The sequence below is a fragment of the Aptenodytes patagonicus genome, chromosome Z (assembly GCF_965638725.1).
Source record: "Aptenodytes patagonicus chromosome Z, bAptPat1.pri.cur, whole genome shotgun sequence".
Lineage (NCBI taxonomy): Eukaryota > Metazoa > Chordata > Aves > Sphenisciformes > Spheniscidae > Aptenodytes > Aptenodytes patagonicus.
In genome coordinates, this window is record NC_134982.1 from 77,513,023 (window position 1) to 77,533,991 (window position 20,969).

General features: G+C 43.1%; 1 protein-coding gene across 1 annotated transcript in view; it reads left to right on the plus strand.

Moving 5' to 3' along the window:
• Positions 1-3,814: 3,814 nt before the first annotated feature.
• Positions 3,815-20,969, plus strand: part of SVEP1 (sushi, von Willebrand factor type A, EGF and pentraxin domain containing 1) — a 135,192-nt gene continuing 118,037 nt past the window's right edge. Inside the window, exon 1 of the mRNA XM_076362088.1 lies at positions 3,815-4,333. Coding sequence (XP_076218203.1) covers positions 3,815-4,333 — 519 coding nt within the window. The remainder of the gene's footprint in view (positions 4,334-20,969) is intronic.

Sequence of the window (20,969 nt, forward strand, 5' to 3'; positions counted from 1 at the left end):
ATGACCATATGATCTTGCAGGGAGACAGTAAAGAATTACTGGAATTCATGAAGTCTGTGGATTTTAATAAGACAATTAAAGAGATACAGGAATGTGATTGTAAAAGCAGTTGAAGTGCTGCTCTTAAGCTTTCCTTTTCAGGACTAGTCAGCCCTCTTCTGTCATATGACAAAGGCAGTTTATTCACAAGATCTAGTGGTTTTTGTTACCTGCTGTTTTGTAATGGAATAGAGTCACAGTCCAGCACCACCTTCTTGTGCACATTGTCAAAAGAAGCCACATGAAACCTGCATTTTCTGTTCAAGTAGGGAAGCCCAGGGCAGATATTTTGACCTTCAGGGATGCTTAAAGTGGGAAAAACTCCTTCTGCTCTCCACTTCCCCATCTGCTACAGATCACGATGAACCAAAGCACAAATAATATGCATGAATACAACAGGGAAAAGACCATCAAAAGCAGAGGGCTTAAGCACATCAACATGGAAAGGATTTGTAAAGAGCTGGCAGGCAGGCTTGGAGAAGGCAATTTCATTACAACGGAGATTTCCCCTGGAAATGGTGCTTTCAGAAAAGCTTAGTGAACATATAGTGAACAGAATGCTTGCTACTTACACACACACACACACGACCTCCTCCACCATCTGCAACATGACTTTTTCTCTTGCAAGCACAACCCCATGGATAAAATACCTTCCTGAGGATTTCACAGGCTGAATCCAAGCTTTTTAAGTTTCAGTTTATTCCAGAAATTATTCTATAGTTTTCTCAAATCACGTCGGTAACATACTGGAATACTCTGGATGCACTCACTCTTTCCCTCATACCATTAGATTGTGTTTATTACAGATGCTGATGCTAACTTCTCATAGTATCTTGTAATGCTTTACTTAGCTTCTCCTCTCTGCACAACTAGGTTGAATGCCAATGATTTTGAAGAGAGTTACCCGTGTTATACACAAGGGAGAATATATGAGGAGAGTTATTCACTACTTACAGGTCACTGATTCTTTTTGAAGTCTTTTGAATGCTAATTATCCATGGATTGAAAGGAAATTTCCCCTCACCACTTCAATTTTCCTGGATTTTGCTTCACATCAGTACCATGCTAGGGCCTCAGTCTTGCATCCACAGTCAGAGCTTAGCTGTTCACTGATCTACTCCTTTTCTACTGTGAACTCCCTGTGTGACAAATATATTTACATCTTGAATTGACGACTTCACTCTGCTGCCCTTACACATACAAATACAGCTTTCCGTTGAACCAGTGAGAGCTTCTGTGCAGCATGACTGCAGGGCCTGTGTGACCTAGAAGAATACGCATTTTCACAAACTGTGCGTGCATCAAGGACTAATTTATAATTGCCCTGTTATTTTTTGCATTCGCAATTCTGATGAGATCACTAAGACTGAAATTAACTGCTGTGTTCTCACAGTTAGTCATACCTGATTGTGGTCTCCCACGCTGGCAGTACAGGAGGTGCATAGAAAACTGGCCACTGACACAAATTGTTCTTCCTTTGTTAAAAATGTTTCCAATCAATCCTCCTTTCCTTTGCTTCCGAGTCCTAAAATGTGTAGCATTTATGAATCTGGTGTTACAAAAACATGGGGAAAACAAGGGAACTGACAGTTAGCTTTCCAGCAAACTAAACCAGCCTAGAGAAAATTACTTGTTATGACCTTAACACTCAGGAGTAACAGCAGCACGTCGTAACTGCAATGATCCACTTCAGTTAGGAGCACCTTGCAGAAACCAGGCATTTCCTCCATTTCCACCTCCAAGAAGAGGAAACACCTTTTCTGTTCTTTCATTCTGGTCTGCGCAAAGACTGACATAATCTCTAGCCCAGTACAATGTAGATGAAGAGCATTGTAATGTATACTGGTGGTGTGACTCAGAACACAGTGAATGCAATTGCAGCACCATTTCTTTAATCCTCCAAAGACCAACGGTGCAAATCAACTTGCTGAGGATTTCGGTGGTTGTAGCAACTTCCAGTTACCCCTTTCAAGACAAAAAGGTTGCCTGTTACTACAAAGGAAAAGCAGAGTAGCCCAAGCATGATGTTGCAGCCTTTATTTCGCCGTCACATGGGCAGAAACAGTTTAACTGACCCAGCCCATGAGCTGCCCATCCTTCAGTACCAAAACTGCTCTTCACATATGCCTCTGTAATTGTGTCTGATCGCTATCTTCTCTTCAAGCACTAAGTGGCAAAAGTATACCTAAGAAACAGGTTTTTGTGAAGTGCTTAGACTACTACATAAATGTAAAAACATGTTGGAACTGTGTATCAAATGCATCATTTCCCTAATTAAATAATATCTTCTGTCACTTAGTCTCTTGTCATTTGCAGTGGAATTCGAGTATTGCTGGAACGTCAAAGGGACAGTATTAGATCAATTTTCCATCAGCTGATACCCCAGTGAAGAAAAAGTAAATAATTAAATTAAATGTAAATGTGGGGTTTGACTTGCAAATGCACCAATGTACCTGTGTATTCCATGGCACTGTGAAATGTCAACAAAAGTAAACTAAAGCAGAGAGGAGGACTAGAAAATGAATAAAGGAAGGAAAAATACTAATTAAAGGCAAAGAGTTGCAATCAACAGGTTTACATGGCTAATCTATCCCAACAGAATTTTTCTGAGACTGAGTTACTCCTGAAAATTGAGTTGATTAGCTAGAGAACTGTTTAATACTAAACTAGTGGCTAAAATGAACCCAAGTTATTGCCTCATAATGGTCTAGAGAATTAAATCTGTAGAGAGGTTGGTTGAAGGGGGAGTGGGTTCTGAATTTGGGCAGGAGGACTCTTTGGGAGTGTTTCTCTCTCCCAAAGCGATTCACAGACAGCAAGACAGCATTGGAACCCTTCCAAGAAATGGCTTGTAATCTCACACTTGGCTACCGGGAATTTTTCATATCAAGCGCAGAAGATTATTGTCACTGCCGGTACATTGATGCATATATATATTTACATACACATGTAGATGTATGTATGCAGGTGCTCTCCTTGCTTTTCATGCACATACCCTTGTGCACACTCACCCCATACATCCAGACACCTCGCCATCACTTCAGTGAGACGCTCATCAGTAAGGTATTGCTACATCTTCAAAGTTGGAAAACTGAGTCCACAGGTGGATGAAGTGTCCCTTGGACAATAGAGGGAGACTGTGACAGAGCCAGGAACGGGACCAGAGCATACCCCCGTCAAACCTCCCAGCCGCAAGCGCATCCTCCCCGCAAAACAAAGGGCTAAATTAACCACGATTAATTCAGCACGTGTCAGTGCAAGCCCTCGCTCCGTCCCTGCGAGCAGCAGCTCCAGCTCCCGCGGCGGGGGAGTGGAAAAGGCGCTCCTCGCTTTTGGGGCTTTTTCCGCCTTTCCCCCCTCTCCGGAGCCCGGCACCGCGCCGCTCCGGCTCGGCGCGTTTCCAGTGACCGCAGCCTCCCCGCTGCCGGGCTGGCCCCCGCCAGCCGTGTGGGACCCACCGGGGCGGGACGGGGCGGCGGGGGGGCGGGGAGGGAGCGGGGAGGGCGGGGGGCTCGTAACCGAAAAGCGAGGGGCGGGGGGGGGGGGGGCAGCCGAGAGGGGGGCGTGCGAGGGGCAGCGCCTCAGCCGCGGGGGAGGCCCGCGGGGGGATTAAAGGGCGCGGATACCTGCGGGGGCCGGCGGGGAGGCAGACAGACAGGCAGGCAGGCAGGCAGGCCGGCCGCCCCTCCGAGGAGAGAGGAGGTGGGGCGTCAGGGGGCGACCAGCCGCTCCCCTCCCGCGGCTGCCGGCGTCTCCCTGCGCCCGCCGCCCCGCGATGTGGCCCCTGGTGGCTCTCTGCTGCTGGGGGGGGCTGTCGCTGTCGTTGTCGCCGTCGGCGCCGCAGGGCCGGGCGGGCGGCCCGCCGGGCGCCCTCGCCCGCGCCCCCACCTTCGCCTCGCCCGCCCTGGCGGCGCCGCCGCTGCCCGACACGACGGAGAGCAAAGTGGAGAAGCTGGGCCGCGCCTTCAAGCGCCAGGTGCGGCGGCTGCGGGCGCGCAGCGGGCGGCTGGAGCTGGTCTTCCTGGTGGACGAGTCGTCGAGCGTGGGGCCGGCCAACTTCCTCAGCGAGCTGCGCTTCGTCAAGAAGCTGCTTTCCGACTTCCCCGTGGTGCCCGCGGCCACGCGCGTGGCCATCGTCACCTTCTCCTCGCGCAGCAACGTGGTGCCACGCGTGGACTACATCTCGCGGCGGCGGCCGCAGCAGCACAAGTGCGCCCTGCTGGGACGCGAGATCCCCGCTATCGCCTACCGCGGCGGCGGCACCTACACCAAGGGCGCCTTCCAGCAGGCGGCGGTGAGCCCGGCGCCGCGGGCGGGAGGACGGGGGGTCCGTCGTGCTGTGCGGTGGGCTGGGATGCGTGGCCGTGAGGTGTGCGGTGAGGGGTGCGGTAGGGTGTGTGGTGAGGGGCGTGGTGGCGCCGTGAGGTGTGTGGTGGGGCGCGTGGTGAGGGACGTAGTGGTTCCGTGAGGTGTGTGGTGGGGCGTGTGGTGAGGGACGTAGTGGTTCCGTGAGGTGTGTGGTGGGGTGCGTGGTGAGGGATGTAGTGGTTCCGTGAGGTGTGTGGTGGGGTGTGTGGTGAGGGACGTAGTGGTTCCGTGAGGTGTGTGGTGGGGTGTGTGGTGAGGGACGTAGTGGTTCCGTGAGGTGTGTGGTGGGGTGTGTGGTGAGGGACGTAGTGGTTCCGTGAGGTGTGTGGTGGGGTGCGTGGTGAGGGACATAGTGGTTCCGTGAGGTGTGTGGTGGGATGCGTGGTGAGGGACGTAGTGGTTCCGTGAGGTGTGTGGTGGGGTGCATGGAGAAGGGTGCCGCGCGCGTGCGGCTGTGAGGTGAGGCGTGTGGTGGTGCCGCAAGGTGTGTGGTGAAGTGAGGTGTGTGGTGAGGGGCGCGGTGGTGCCGCGAGGTGCGTGTGGTGGTGGGCTGTGGTGCGGTGAGGCGCGGGGCGCGCTGTGGCAAGCTGTCGGCAGCGAGGGGAGGCGCAGCGAGGCGTGTGGCGCAGTAGTGCGTGGGGTGGTGAGGCGTGGCGGCTTGGTGTGTGGTGTGCTGTGCAGCGTGCGGTGTGGGAGTGTGGTTCTGCGTGCCGTGCGAGGGTGTTCATCGTCAAGGGGTGTACGGCTGTATGGTGGGATGTGGAACAGAGTGGTGTGGGATGCTGAATAGTCTGGTCAGGGCAACTAGTCACCATCTTCCCGTGCGTCTGCGGCTCCCATGCTTTCTGCTGCCCTTGCAAACAAATGTGTGAAATTCATTCTTCGAAGGAGCATGGAGCCAATGTCCCGATTTCAGAAGTGATATATGAGAGTCAGGTCTGGCATCTGAAACGTCTGCCTTGTTTCTTGGCAGCAGGACTTGGGTGCCCGATAGCTGTCAGCAGTCAGGGATATCTACATACTGTCGCCAGGTGACTATTTTAATTGCTGATGACTGACAAAGGTGCCCGTAAGCTGTGTGTACTATACCAATAGATAGAAGCATGTCCAGGAACGTCTCCAGACACTGGAACACAACCATCTGTGGTGGTAAGTTGTTATACAGTCCCATGGCACAAATTTGGTCTAGGCAGCTCCTGGGCATGTGTTGGCACTTGAGCATGCTGGGGAGGTTTCCCAGTTGGTGGCTCGTGGACAGCCAGTCTACTCTGGAAGCTTTTTTATGAGGCTAGACCAGGTTGCTCCTTGCCATTTGGCCTCTGTGTGCAGGAGCATTCCCAAAGCAAGTCTAGTTTTCTGTTATTTTTATGTCTGATTTCTAGTAGTGTCCTGTAGCTGAGCATTGGGTGTACTTCTCTTGAAACAGCTTATGCGCTCTCATTTGGAGTTGATGAGTGAGACTGCAAGAGGTGTATCAGTGCTGGGCATATGAAATTGGCAAAGATTATTCTCTTCTTCACATCTGGCAGGAGAAAGCAAGTCCATTGTCTAATGTGCTCAGAGTTGCACATGGAAAACCTGCTTTAGGAAAACACATCCCTATGTTAGATCTTCCACTGTGAAGTTAGGTTTCAATACAGATCCATCCCAGGGGTACTGTGTGAAGAAGTTAATGATAAGAGTTAAAAATAACCATTACAAACAAAACATAAGCTTAAGAAATACCATCTGTTTTCTTGATATGGAGTCTTGACTAATCATATCTTTGAAATGGAATAAACAAAAATTCCCTTCAGTAACCTACAATTTAGTTTTATGAGCCCAGCTAAACCTTGTGGCTACAACAGCATCACTGTCATTTTACACTGTGGTCTCATAAGAATGTGGGAAGAAAAATATTTGCATGGTGGCAGGGAGAATTGCATTAGAATGACAAGGTTAAATTTCAGGCTGCTTGCTGGCTCTTGGTTAAAGATACTGTACTGTGGTTTTGTTCAGTATGTCGTCTTCATGTGAGACAAATTACAGCTTCAGGGAATACTCTCCTTCCTAGGGACTCTTCAGAAAATGACTGTTCTAAGTTTAAAATACTACTATTGGGATACATCTAGAGAAGTATTTTAAGTATAACAAAATTATTGTTCCCTCTGGACTCTTATACTGCTGTCCTTTGTTTTTAACTGTCTTTTGGTACAACTGTAATTATTTCTTCTTTCACTTTCCTAAAATGTCTCTTTTTTCTTCTTAAACTTTAATGTGGGGTTTCTTCTGCTTCTAACCAGAATTCTCTGCTTCTTTTCCAAAACCAAAAGTGTCTGCAAAGCATGACAAACTCCCCGAAATAGTATCAGTTATGTGTTGTAGTAACAGAAAATGAAGGAAAGGAAGGGGCATTGTTAGAATAATCCCAGCACTTAAGTTGTCGTGCTGCACTCTTCATTGGTAGGTCTCAAACTGATTAATTCAAGTCTGTGACAGTTCTACGGAAACTACAGAGGCAGAGAGATAAGTGAATTCTGCAAGGTCATCAGGCCAGTCAGTGGCTGACCTGGGAACATCAGTGAACAGGAGCAAGATTTACTTAGCAGTTACTGTTTCAGAACCTGTGGCAGCAAAACCGTTAATTTAACATCATCCTGAAAGCAGAGCTACTCGGTTTGACAAGCTGTTGCACATCCATGTAATGTCCATCTTCTTTGAAAAAATAAGGGAGTTCTCCTTGGCACTGCAGTTTTGCATCCTCTCCAACGGTGCTTCGCAGAGAGGTTTATTGCAGAGTTTCTGTGTTTTGTCAAAGCTGTCTATGCTTATCTTTGCCACGTGGGCCACACTTCGACATTCCTACCCGGCAGATTAAAGATAAATTCTATGAGGTACACAGAAATATGAAGGATGTACCACAAGAGACAGCGGCAAGAGACAGCACCCTGATGAGGAAGGCTAAACTGCTATCAGCGTTCAGTTTTGCAACCCTGTTTGGGATTTCATGCCACACTTAAGCTAGCAAGTGCTCATGTTCAGCAGTCTTTCTTTTAAGGCACATGTAAATAGTCTAAGAAAGGGGAAGAAACTAAGCTCACTCATTCAAAACTCTCTGGCTTCAGTTTTTCGCATAGTGAGTTAGTGGGACAGCACAAACTACATGCAGTTTATGTTAAGCAGATTGCTTATTGCATTATGGAAAGCTGCAGAGCTGATGTGACAATGAGGAAGAACTGAAGCAGAACTGAAGAAAGTACAAACAGGTTTGAGCAAGCGTTGCTGCTGCTGGTTAAGGAATGCATCGAAAGCCCAAAGAGCTCAGTAGTGTGAAGTGCTGAATTTCCCAGCTGTAGGCACCTGGATTGGAGCTTCTGATCCTGAGAGATAACCACTGCTGACAGCACCCATTGCACCTCACGGGAGGGATGTGCATTTGTTGCCAGATCCGTCGTGAAATAGAAACGAAGGATTGTCGTACCGTGGTGGAAGTTTAATGGTGTGTTCTTGTCTTGGCACCCAAGAGTCACATATGTGCCAGCATTGATGTGCCATCTTTATTGATGGACAGTTTAAACATCCTGAAGCTGCACTGATTGCTGTGGGCTAAAAAAGATGAAAATACAAATTATTTAAACTACTCCATGTGGCAGCCTCTTGACAAAATAAAAATAGCTGCTTCTAAGAAGACAGGCTTGTTTCTGTCTTCCAGTGGAAGTAAAATGGGAAATATTTCTCTTCAAAACTGAACTTGGAAGTTGTAGGTGTGCACTGCTCTTGAGCTGAAGTCAGAGGTAGCGCACAGCCAGCCTTAAACAGACAAGTCAATTGTTCTAAATGACTTGGCAAAGCAGTAGCTGAGGGAGACTTTGGACATTGCTCTGTGTTATTGTAATAATTGTTGCATTAAAAAGCTGGGCTTTTTGCTTTTGTAATTCATCTTCACTCCACTGAAGTCAGTGGTGTATGTAAGTGGAAGGTCTGTCACAACACCTACAGAATCAGGGGACACATTTTCTGAATATCTGGTCTTTAAAATCTGGCTTTTGTATCTAACCTGATCTTGAGGAAGCGTGACGAATGGCCAACCAGCATGTCAAATTCAGTGTTCTGTTGTCATCCAATTAACAAACATGAAAAAACTGGCCCTCAAAAGAATGTAAGCACATATCAATTTAGGATAAACAGTTCTAATGCTTATTTAATGCTTGTTTAAATAAGTAATGGTGGCTTTGTTTCTTCTGTGTGTCAAAAACACGAAAGTACAAGATGCAGCATTGTTACCCACTAGGATAATTGGCTTTTAATTTCAATGCATTTTCAGATTCAGAATCTCATTTTGAAATTAAAACAAAAAAATAGTTGAAGCAAAGGAAATTGAAAATCTTTTCTTACCATATAAGCGGTTTAAATTTTTTTATTTGAAAAAAGTAGTACCCTCTCACTGAGAAGATGAGCATTTAGAGTCATGTATGTTGTCTGTTTATCAAGAATGTGTTTATGGATTTTTATTCCTATGACCTCTGCAAAATCAGCAGCTAATAATGAGAGAGCAGCAGATTCTAGCCTGTCTCCAGCATTGTGCTCTAAATATCTGATGATGGCTTAGGTCAGTTAGAGCTAACTGACTAGTTGACAGCAGTGGGCCTCTCTTAAGTTCTGGTATGGCCTTGGAGTCTGTTTTAAAGATTACGGTGAAAAAAACGGAAGTCAACCTGGTTTACCTCTGTGGTCACCTTTGAAATTGCAAAGCGGGTAGTTAGTGATTACTGAGCAAATTGAGAGTGGAGTTCCTGCCAGCCATCATTAGTGTCAGCTCTAAATCACCACTTTTAATCAGGGTAGTGTTTCTGAAAAGTACTTGTCCTGCATAATGCAGTCTTGCATAGAATTTGCTCACAAGATTAATACAGCAGGGTCAGAGGCAAGATACACATCTGCACATTGTTCATTGTCTTTAGATCTGAAATGGGGCTACTTTAAGAAGTTATTAAGTAGTTCATTTCTTCTCTGGCTTTTTGGCTGGGACAGGCAAAAAGTGCTCTGTTTAGCATCATATATGGGGCTAAGCAGGGTTAAGATTTTCTTTGGTTGAAAACCTATTCTTTGGAAATTGGTCTGTTTGTGCTTCCAAAATTGTGTCCTGCATTTTGGTCTAAGCAGAGGTGTGTGATTTGGAAGTCTGGTATTTAGCAGATTAGCCATTTATCATCCCTTTAACTTAAGTGTAATTTGGTTTTAAAATGCTAAAATACATGCCTTACAAGAAGCACTGAAGGATACTGCTACGTACCCTTTTGCTGCATCAGTTCAACGAGGCAAACTGAGTTCATCAGAAGAGAGACAGCCTGGCTTCAGGCACAGACTGAAGTGCCTCATCCTGGGAGTCTGTATCCCAGTAGAGACCACTGATCGGGTTGTCCCCATATGCAGCGCCTCTGTATGGCAGTTCTGCATTAGGTGTGCTGAAGCCCTTCATTCCAGTGTCTCCCTCTCCATTGAGTATATAGGAAGCCACAGATGCATAGATACACCGCCTGACTCTAGACCCTGAACTAAACACCTGCTTCCTCTGCCTTATTTTCCATGTTCTTCCTTCTCCAGTATCCCTAGAAGCAATACGCTTGGTAGTTCTGATCAAAAAAAGGCAAAAAATACTAGTGAGTATTCTGTTCTTCTTTGCTTTTTAAGGAGTTGTTTTTTATGGCTTGAAAAAGTCACTTGTCAGTTCTGTTTAACACTTTGGACTGCGTGCCCTCGCAAACCAGTTTTTATACCTTTGAATATAGTCCAACAATATGTTCATACTAGTACTAGGGATAAGTAGCAGCAACACAAAATGTTGTATAAAAAGAATTGTTATCAGATGGAATGGTTTACAATATTTTCATGCAAAGTTTATGGCTTAATAAAACCTGGCTTGAAGGCATTCAAGTTACCGTCTATGCTTATACTTTTGCACAACTCCTGGCCAAGTAGTTTGCTCATGCAACTTGGTGGCTCTGAGAATGGCAAATCAGCCCACAAAAGAACTTGAAGTTACAGTTCTCTTTTTGTTCTTTAATTTTTGAGATGCTAATTATGGCATATTGTTCATTGCTTGTTGCACTACTGTGAGTTTGATCAGTGGTATTCAAAGGTGTTTGTGGCTCTAGACAGCAGAAGGAAGAACTTTGAAGACGTGCTATATTTAATCTAAATCATGAAAATCTTGAAGTTCCGTGGAAGGTGCATCAGGTTTTATTAGTTTCCAGCTGACTGTCTCTGTTTTCTGAATGTCCTTCCTGAAGTTTTAAGGCTGAAATGGTCATTTGAGTATACTGTTTATCCCTTGCATAACTGCATAGAGTGGTTTATGATTTCCACCTGTAAAGAGTACCTGTTGGTGATGCTGTGTAGGATAAAGTTGAATGATATAGTGATGAGCTTGATTTACGGTAACAAGCTGACATTTTCTGACTTTCCCATCTGCTTTGAATAGGAGATGCTATGTGTGCATTGGGAGCCTTTCAGAAGCAGAGAGACTGTTACAGTGTTTAAGAGAGATCCCAAGGAACTGTGCAAATGGCCAGTATATTTTACTAAAAGCATGGATTTTACTGAAGTTTTGGAAATTAGTCCTCTGAAGCCTGCTTTTCATTTGTATGGAAGACCCTCTAATTTTGATCCATTCCAGCAGTGTTAACGTATTCTAGCCTTGTTGATGTTCTCGAGTTGTTGTTATGTGCTGAGCATAAAAAGACAAAGGCAAAGAACTATAACTTTCTGGAAAAAAGGGGGCAACCATAGGAGAACATACTCCTTTCAGCACAAAGAAGGGTGTTCTGTGTCTCTTATTGCTGAGTTGGGCACAACCAGCAAGGAAACTCATATTACTGGGTAGTTGTTCCTTGTCTTGCCATCATGTGCCTATCTCAGCCCGTTTCCCTGGGCTACAGGAAGCTGGTCTAATCCTAAGCCTTACAAGGTCATATGATTGAGCACATCTGACATTTTCATAACTTCTAGCTCTGAGAGCTGAGATCATGTTCCTGCCTGGAAGAATCTGCACTGCACAATGTACAGCAGCCTCCCTGACCTGTGTTCTGTCAACCAGCCACGTGTGAAGTAAGGAGGAGAGGAGGTTTGGGGATGCAAAGAGGGAGGTGTGCCAGCATCCACTGTGTTGCACATCTGCCAAGACAGGCCTCCCTTAGAAGGCACATTCTTTATTTACAGCATAGTACCACAAAGCCTTTAGCCATTTCCCAGTGTAACATACAGAGGCAGAGGAAAGGTGAGAAACATGAGACATTGCTGCAGGAATTAACACAAATCTTGTGGATACAATAGCAGAACTAACAGCACAATGAATGAAACCTTTCATCACTGTGGTATCTGGATGATGTTTTCATGAATGTTTCAGGAATAGAGATTACTTCTCCTGAGAAAACCATTTTTTGTCCTCTTGTCTCGGAGCCTTTGCTGCAGGCGTCTGACAGTAAGTACCTTCTGATCCCCAGTCCTTTAGAGTTAGCACCTTCACAGAAAAAACAGTCTTACCATGTGCTTTGCTCCAGAGATACAAAGACAAACCAGAAAAGCTACTGAGTGATTTGTTCAGAGAGTAGGAAATAAATTCCAGGCATTAAAATTTTGAAGAAGTCAGGACAAAAGAAGTTGTTTTATTTTTAATTCATTTCCTAGACTTACGAGAGGCCTTTCCAGCAAAATACATCATATTTAGCAGTATTTCCTGACACGAACCTCAGCATTAATATTCTGTATGTAGTATATTTTGCATGTTCTGTGACACATTTTTAGCCTTTGTCCTCCAGTTCCACTTGTTACTGGAATTTGAAAGTTAGATTTTGCAGACGAGACAGAATGTTTGTGGTGCTCAGAATTTTCTGACTGTCCTAGATGCAGTAATCAAAAGCACTATTGCCTTTAGCAGCAGGTAGGCTCTTCGCGTGACCAGGACCCTGTTCAAATGTTTGAGCTACTTACTTCTCTATGATGTTAACACAATTCAAAACAAAAGCTCCTGTTAAATTTGTGATGTTCCCTCTGGTTCAGGGTCTCTCTGGTAACCTCAACCAGGAAGATGAAGAACCCCCTTGAATCTGACAGGCAGCCTGTAAAAAGCTTTGGCATTCAGAGCTGTGGTGCTCTGCTGAGCATATGCAGTATAAACAGTGAAGCAGCGAGTCCAATTGTCTGTCCTGTTTCTCTCCCAAACACTCCTCCACACCCAGTTGGGCTGGGACAGCTCTTATCAGTGCTAACTGTGTGTTCATGTTGCTCAATTCTAGCAGTCCTGGAGCAAAAGAAGATATTCAGAAGAAAATTGAGCAGTGATAGCTGGCAGTAGATGGGCCAGGTCATGAATTGTGTTTGTCCTTTTGGAATTAATTATTCTGTTCAGCTTTTTTTCCTGCTTTTTTAAAGTAATGAATGTTTAAAACAAACACAAAAGAAACAAATATTTGGCAGATGCACTAGTCAATAGTGGTGCGAATGCTTGGTCTGAAAATACATGAAGATTAATTACGTATTCAGTAAAATATTTTTGAGTCTCTTTTTTATTACTAGCAAAAGACCAGAGCAGTACTAGAGAAATCAAGTAACATCTTGCCTATGTTAATGATGGAAATTGCTCACACACAAAGAAAACTAGGATTTTTAATTTTTCAAATCAAACAGATCTATTAGCAAGACTGTATTTTGAATATAGCACACAGCACACCAGCATATAGGGCCTCCAGCAACTTTTCAAAGTCCTGATAAACTTGTTAAAAGGTTGTACAGCACCAAGAGCTGAGGAAATGGCTACGTACATAACGTGCCTTGTCTCTTAATGTCCCATTTAGAAGACCTCAGAATGATAGAAGATGAAGGATATGTGTGTTAGTTGTTTCCTGGAGACTAGGTGCATTCTGTTCGTTCTAATTCAGAGCTCAAAACTGCAAGCCACCCCATTTCAAGTCACCAGATCCAACAGTCCTAGCACTTGTGTGAAACAAGTGTGTAGGTCAAAATTCTATGTAGTAGCTCCTGTCATTGCAAAGGCAGTGGTGGTTTTGTTGGGGTTTTTTTCCGATGTTGGGGGGAAGAAACAGTCTTTATGCAATGTGAAGATGATTGTCTTAGACTTGGAGTGCATAGCTTTGCTCTATGAGGTAAGAATGGTTTACTTATTTTTCACACTGTACAAAATGTGTGAAATGGCACTTTTTAACTGTGCAACAGTACTTAAAGAGTTGAAAATGTAACACAGGCATTACAGGCAGAATCCGTGCTGTAGAAAGAGGGAAAAAGGTCAGATTAATAATAAATGCTGAGAACTGGAAGTCAAATATGTTTCTCCCATATCACAAAACCACAGAATCACTGAATTGTTGTGGTTGGAAGGTACCTCTGGAGACCATCTAGTCTAACCCCCTGCTCAAAGTGGGGCCTGCAAGATCAGGTTGCTCAGGACTGTGTCCACTTGGGTTTTGAATATCTCCAGGGATGGAGATCCCACAACCTCTCTGGGAAACCTGTTTCAATGGTTGATCACCCTTTTAGTAAAAATGTTATTTCCTCTGTTTAAGTGGAATTTCCTGTATTTCAGTTTGTGCCTCTTGCCTCATGCTACCAATTAGAAGAGTCTGAATCCATCTTCTTTACTTCCCCCCTCATTAAGTATTTATATACATGGATAAGAGGACCTCAAGCCTTCTTTTCTCCAGGCTGAACAATACTAGATCTGTCAGTCTTTCCTTAGAGGACATGTCCCTACCTCTCCTGGCCATGAGCATGCCTGGCTTTTTTACCTGTGTGCTTTGATCCATAGAGTGAGGTTGTCTGACTCAGTTGAGAGACTTACTCAGGTCATACCTGCCAGTTACTTAGAGATGCTTGGAAGGCAAGTGTTGTGGCTAAGCAAAAAAAGTAGTTAAGATTCTTGCACTTCGTTATTGACAAGATACCGGAAAGTTCATTCTCAATTATGCAAAAAACACGTAGAAGTTGGAAAAGGATAAAAGACAAGTGGAAAATGACTACATGCAGAGAGGGTGACACTGTGGAAAGAAAAGATGAAGGTTGAAGATAGAGGGGATGAGAAGGATAGGAAAGATGAAAAGATACATGCATGGATTAAGGACATGATTTTGATGACCCACCCATTGTTGCATAAATCAGTCATGAGAAAATAATTGGTAGAGCTAGTACATTATTTAACTGAAGTGAAAATCATTGTAATACAAGACTAGACCAGCATGAAATCACTGTATTTTAAACACCCTTTTTTCCCCCCCTTTTTTTTTAAATTTCTTTTCAGTTGTTATCTTCAACAGCCTGTTACTTGTAGCACTATTTAAACATCCAGATTTATCCTGTAGATATATCTTTTCCCTGAATTATGAGTGCAGTTCCTGCTAGGGGAATAATCAAGGAAAGCTTTTATGTTAGTTAATTTCTTCTAGATAGGTAACAGCTCATTCTCTAGAGCTTGTGTAGCAGTGCAGAAGAAAGTGGTGAAAGGTAACAATTGGAAACCAAAACCTCTAACTCTGGAATATCTTTTAGTTCCTCTCCTGAAAGGGGCAATGAAACCTAAAGAGGAGATAAGATTTATTTGAGTGGAGCGGTGAAAGTAGCCGTGTTCAGTGACCAAAAGAAAAGGTGGTGAAATCAGACCTTTGCTGTTTTAGAGAGGGGACAGAGAGGTATAGCCAGCTCTTTTATGTAGAGAAAGAGCAACATTTGTATCATGATTAAGGGGAACAGTATTTGTCAACCCCTAGCTTTGCATTACCCTTGTGAGATGACCAACTTCCTTAGGATTGCTCAGGATTCAGTGATAAGATGCCTCAACTCCGCCAAAAGCTATGGTTGATCCCAGTACTGATTTTTTTTTCTTTCCAGAATATTTATTTACATAAATTTTCCTGCCAGCTTTGGACCTTTTTACTTGCAGGAAGGATGAAGGCAGAGGAACCTTGAAACAAAGGGTGAGCTTCACGAAAGGATTTAGCGTTGCCATTTCCCTTTGTGAATGACATGCAGATCCACTTCTGAAGCCATCCATGAGAAATTAAGACATACTGTTTCAATATTCTGCTGAATATATAGGTCAGATCTATGCACTAAACTAAACTAGTATAGTTTATTCATTTTAATATAAGTGTAATAGTGATTATGTTGTATTATAGATAGTTATATTAATTCTGTAATATTATAAAATGGGAGTTATTTCTTTTACAGTGAATAAGCGATCCTCTGGAAGAAAGAATCATCTCGTTCTATTCAGAACTCATCCCATGGTGTGTAGGTTTTATGTAATTCCTAGGGTGAAAACAAATTCCGTGTAAGTGGTCTATTGGTATAGCAGAGCTGAATGGCTCTTTAGTGGGAGGCTTTCTGTTTTGCTTCTAAGGTGTAGTGATGGTTCTTCCTGACCTATAACAAATAACATTCCCTTTGTAGCCCTTAGGTAGTGTATTCCCTACAAGGTATACAAGGAGCAGTGTAATTTTTGTGATGAATGCTTGGATAATGTTATTTTGAAAACTAGGTTCCAGCTTAAACCTTTCAAGGCAAGCTTCTCCTGGCAAGGATCCTGGGGCTGTCTGATGTTATCTAAGCCTGAGTTTGTAAAGTAAGACAGATTAACCCATTTCAGTTTGTTTCCCTTTAGACAGATATATTAATAGCCAATTCTGTATGGTCAAAATCTTCTTCAAAAGCAAAACACTGAGTAAGGACAGAGATCAAGCCCAAGATCAAATGTTTATGGATTAGATGCAGAACATGGAATTGAGTCAGTAGCAAAGAACCTTTGACGACAGTGCTGTGGCTGTCAAATGGCTGAAGAAGTCTTTGGTCGTGGATACTACTCATCCCCTGATCTTGTGTTACAAACTCTATATTAATATTAAAAACACAGAAGTTAGAGGTTTAGCTGTTTTTGTGACTGTACTGATAGGATTTCATTTTGCCTTACAGTAGTGACTTTCTAGAGGAGGACTTCGTACGACAACTTTTTTGTTGCACAAGACTTCATTTTTTAATCCTAAGGTCTGTTACTGGCACAAACAAAATGGCGACTCTGCCAGATATTTGTACACACTAAAGAGAGACTGAATACAATACAGATGGTAATAATGTTTTGCTAATGTGAAAAGAATGTTTTATTTAAGATCTGGAAGGATTATTGAAACTGACTGGTCTATCACTCCTGTGAAAGAAGTGCGGACAAGAAAATGGGTACTAAAACAGTCAAAGACGAGGTGTTTCTAGTGGCCCCATGCCTTTCTTTGCAATCATCAAGAGCATTAATTGGGGTTTTTTTGTTAGTACTTATCCCTTATTATTAATTTATAGTAGTGACCAAATGGGCTGTGTTCTCAATTAAACAGGTCATTCAGCACCTTTTTGTGAGTTATGGCTGGTGCTTAGTTTCGTTTGATGGTAAAATCAGAAGCAGATGTGGATATTCATACCAAAGAAACAGGTTCTCAGGGTCCTTTTAACTTCCGAATACTGTTTAGTGGGCTTTTAAGCTTTATTTATTGAAGAACCTGACAATTTATGAAAGGACTGCAGAGCCTTGTCATGGAAAAAAGTCATCTTCATGTAGATACAGTCCACGAAGTTGATGGGGACTGCTTAAATACATGGAGCTACCTCTGTGTGTGGTTACAAGTTTAGGGGTTAAGTGAACAGACATTTTAAAATATATGAAATTTCTGTCAGGGGAAAAAAACTGCTTTCAAAATGACTTTCTGGAGAGGGAAGAGGAGAGGTGTCTTGGAATAGAGGAATGTTAGTCAGGGTTAAAGGAAACAAAAATTATGTGAAATGCTACACAAATACTGGAGAGAAGAGGCAGAGCAATGCAGACCGTTACTTGGATTGTCAGCAGCTCTGGATGGTGGCCTGTCTCTTACGTCATTGTGCTTTCACAGAAAGAAACAAAACACTAACTGGACCATCAGACATATACAGATGATTTAAAAATAGACTTACGTCTCTTCTCCCCCCCTCCCTCAAATGTTGAATGTTTCTTTCTTTCCCTTGTTCTTTTCCTTTGCTGTTATACAGCAGGGATTCTGTGTCTAGAGTTACAGCTGCAAGACATGAGGGCCAAGCTGTTCAGTGGCTTTGTTTTGTTTAGATTTCTAGGGGCAATATGTAGCAATCCTGTCTGTTCGTCTGTCTGTTTCTCTACTGAGATCCACTGGTGCCTGAATATTCGAGTCTGTCAGGTAGCAGGAAGAGATCTTTGTGCTTTCTTACCTGTTAGCTCAATTTGTGTCTGTGTGTGACCGAAATGCTCCCCCAAAGAGGAGGTTCCCCTTTCAGATGCAGAGGACAGAAAAGCTGTTGGCTGCTTGCCTTATCTCAGGGTCATGTAGCTAAGGGGTATTTGCCCCTCAAAAACGGTCCTTTCCTGACAGTTTCCGCTTACTCTAACCGATGACCTGCATTTTTTAAGGGGGCTTGGTAAGGTATTGTTCATGGGACCTACAGCCAGGGAACCTTTCTTGATCGCACAGAAAGACATGGAGGGTTTGTGTACTCTGCACAGCGGTTTCAGAGGTCATTGGTGGCAGTCTAGTTTCGTAAAGCAGCGATCCCTGCTAATTTACTAATCAGAAACTTTCTGGGATCCATGTGGACCTGGCTAGACTACTGAGGCTCAAGCTAGTTTGTTCATTGGCCATGCAGACATGTCCCTGTATTTAGGGAAAATATGGAAGTTTGATTGCTACCTATTATGACTATCACTTGCTGAAAAACTAGGGCAATGTGTAATGCCGTCCACTACCTTCATCTGCAAAGTTTGTGCAGCTTTGTGGTACGCACAGAGGGAAACAGTGCTGAAAGGATATTACTGAAATTGCAGAGCCACGTCCTGCCAAAATTAAGCTTTGTTCCCCCATCTGTACGTGTTATGACATAATTGCGAGTTGAAATCATGTTCTGCTAGAGCAAGCTGCATGCAGGTGAGATCTTCAGAGAATTGCACTGGCAGTCTCTATTATGTCTCTTAACCCTGTGCCAGTTGTGGTTTCTTCCTCAGTTGCACGAGTTCCACAACTTGCATATATTTGGGGCCTGTTTTTCCACCTTTATTATAAATGTGATTTGCAGATTGAAAATTCTTTCTGTAAAGCTCAGAGATGCTATGGTTGCAAAAAACAAGTAAGTATGGATGGAACATATGTTTTTCCTCATCTTGTTTTTTGAAATAAAAGCCATTTTCACTGAAACAGCTTGAGACAAACATCCTGAGTGGAAAATTTCAGCCTGAATACTTAAGAAGTTGGATAGAAGTTTAAGTTGCTTACATTCTATTTTAAAATAGCACAGTTAAGGCTAGATACGTTAATTAAATGTGTTAATCATAAATAGCACTACCCTCTCTGCCTGCAAAGCCACTTGTCTTAGAGTATCCATTTCAGAATGCATTTTGAAATGAGGCATTTGTATTTTTTCCTACTATTTGTCTTTATATTGTCTTTTGCCTTGTCTTTATCTTCCTGATTCTTTTCATTGTAGTTTTCCACTTCATTCTGGTTTTTCACTTCATTCTGGTTTTCCGCTTAATGACTTAAGAAACATGAGGAACAATAGGTTTGGTTTGTGAAGGGTATTTGTGTCTGCAAGAGGATTTGATTTCACTCCCTTTGGGTTTTGCATACAAGTAGTAATAAAATCAAGCCCAACAGCAACACATTGCTTGGCACTGTTTCAGACCACGGTGCCAATGGTCTGTGCTTTGATTTATGGTGTGTGTGCTTGTTTTTGTTTAGTATCTACCTGAAATCAATGAACTACCAAAGTAAAATCAAATTGTCCTGAAATGTGGCCTGGCTTATTGAGAAAGGTTATAAAATCTCTGCAGGTTCTTTGGGTTGGCCTAACTTGCAAGCTTTTGATTGAGCTGAAAGCCAGACAATTTTGCTTTATAAGTCTTACTTTAAGATTTTGTAATAAAACTACTCAGCTCAGTTCATCTCCGTTTTTGGAATTTGTGTTTGTTAAGGATGGCTTAAATACATTTACTACTCATCATACAATGACATGATTTTTGGAGTATCATTTGAAGGTCTGTCAAATGTGGTCTGTTGTATTAATAGTAGCATGGTACAATCTATTACTGAAATAAACATGGTAGTAATTTGCGTGCTACCAAGTTGAAAGTCTGCATCTAATTCCTTCTACGTAAGTTCACAGAGGAAGGAGAAAGTATACCTTCACAATCCCCTGCTTTAGGGCCACAGACAGCACCTGGCCACCAAGAGGAGATTGGTGGTGGTCCCATATTTAGTCACACTCTGACAGACTGTGGCTAATTATGAGAGTGGTAACTCCATAGGGCGGCTTGTAGCATGTTAACATAGCAGTTTTGCAGGTGCTCTGCCTGTTGTCCAAGAACAAATGTACTTGGAGAGTAATTAGCACTAGTGCACTGTCAGACTGGAAGGATGAAACAGGCAGGAATCTGTGGGGCATGTCCTCACTCAGGCACTACACAGTATTGTCACAAATGTTTTATGTGAAGTATTAGAAGGAATGATCCTTAAATCTTTTGATGGCAACAGGGTGGAAGGGACTACAGGCAGTTTTTGAGGCCATGACAGACAAGCTAAAGTGATCTTGGCAAACTGTTGTAAAGGAGAAAAGCACAATTCAACAGGGACAAATGGGGAATGCTATGCTGGGGCTAAAATAACCAACAATCCAAATGCTTGTTGGCAGGAGACTAACCATAAATCAGAAGCAGGCCTTATAATTTTGTGGATCAAAGCATAAGATGACATTAAAATATATTAGATCATATTTGCTACCTGAGACTTGCAAGAAAAACAAAAATGTATCACCAACAGAAAAGCAGTTGCCATGGTGGGAGATACAGATAGAAGGATTTTGATCTCTTAGGAGTAAGCAGTTTGCACGCAATGAAGAAAACTTGAGTGTTCTTTTAGTCACTTGTTTTTCTTTCTTCAACTGATTACCTGGTTAAACTTCATAACTGTTGTCTCTGACTTGACATTCAGTCCTTGAATGCATGATGCCATAGGAAACTCTAATGATTGTTGTCACACTTTGGGTTTTGTTTTCTATGCATAAAATTACAGTTTTGAGGACTGCTTATTTTTCCAGGTTCAAGCTTCCTAGTGCAGTTGTGCTGGTAGTGAAGATTCAGTAGCTGACTGTAGGAGGCATGTTGAGGGTGCATTCAGGGAAGCAAGTCACCCTGTGCAAGGTCACTCTTTTGAAGCTTGTTTAATAGGAGATATACCCAAATTCTTTGCTTTTTATTTATAATTTACTAGCCTGGCAATGAATAGGAACTTGTTTCTAACTAATCCCAGGTTCTCATCTGTTTCTAAAACCTGTTCAACTTCCCTTCATAGAGAGAGGCTTATGAAGCCTCATCGGGCACAGCTATATTTTTGCATTGCACATGAGGTATCTGAGGTGCTTTTTTTTAAGACTACTGTTCCTGACAGAATCTCTTCCATCTCACTACCTTTTCCTTCATACCCACATACATATATGTACCTGCTCTGTGGCACGTTCTCTGTCTATGCATACACTAT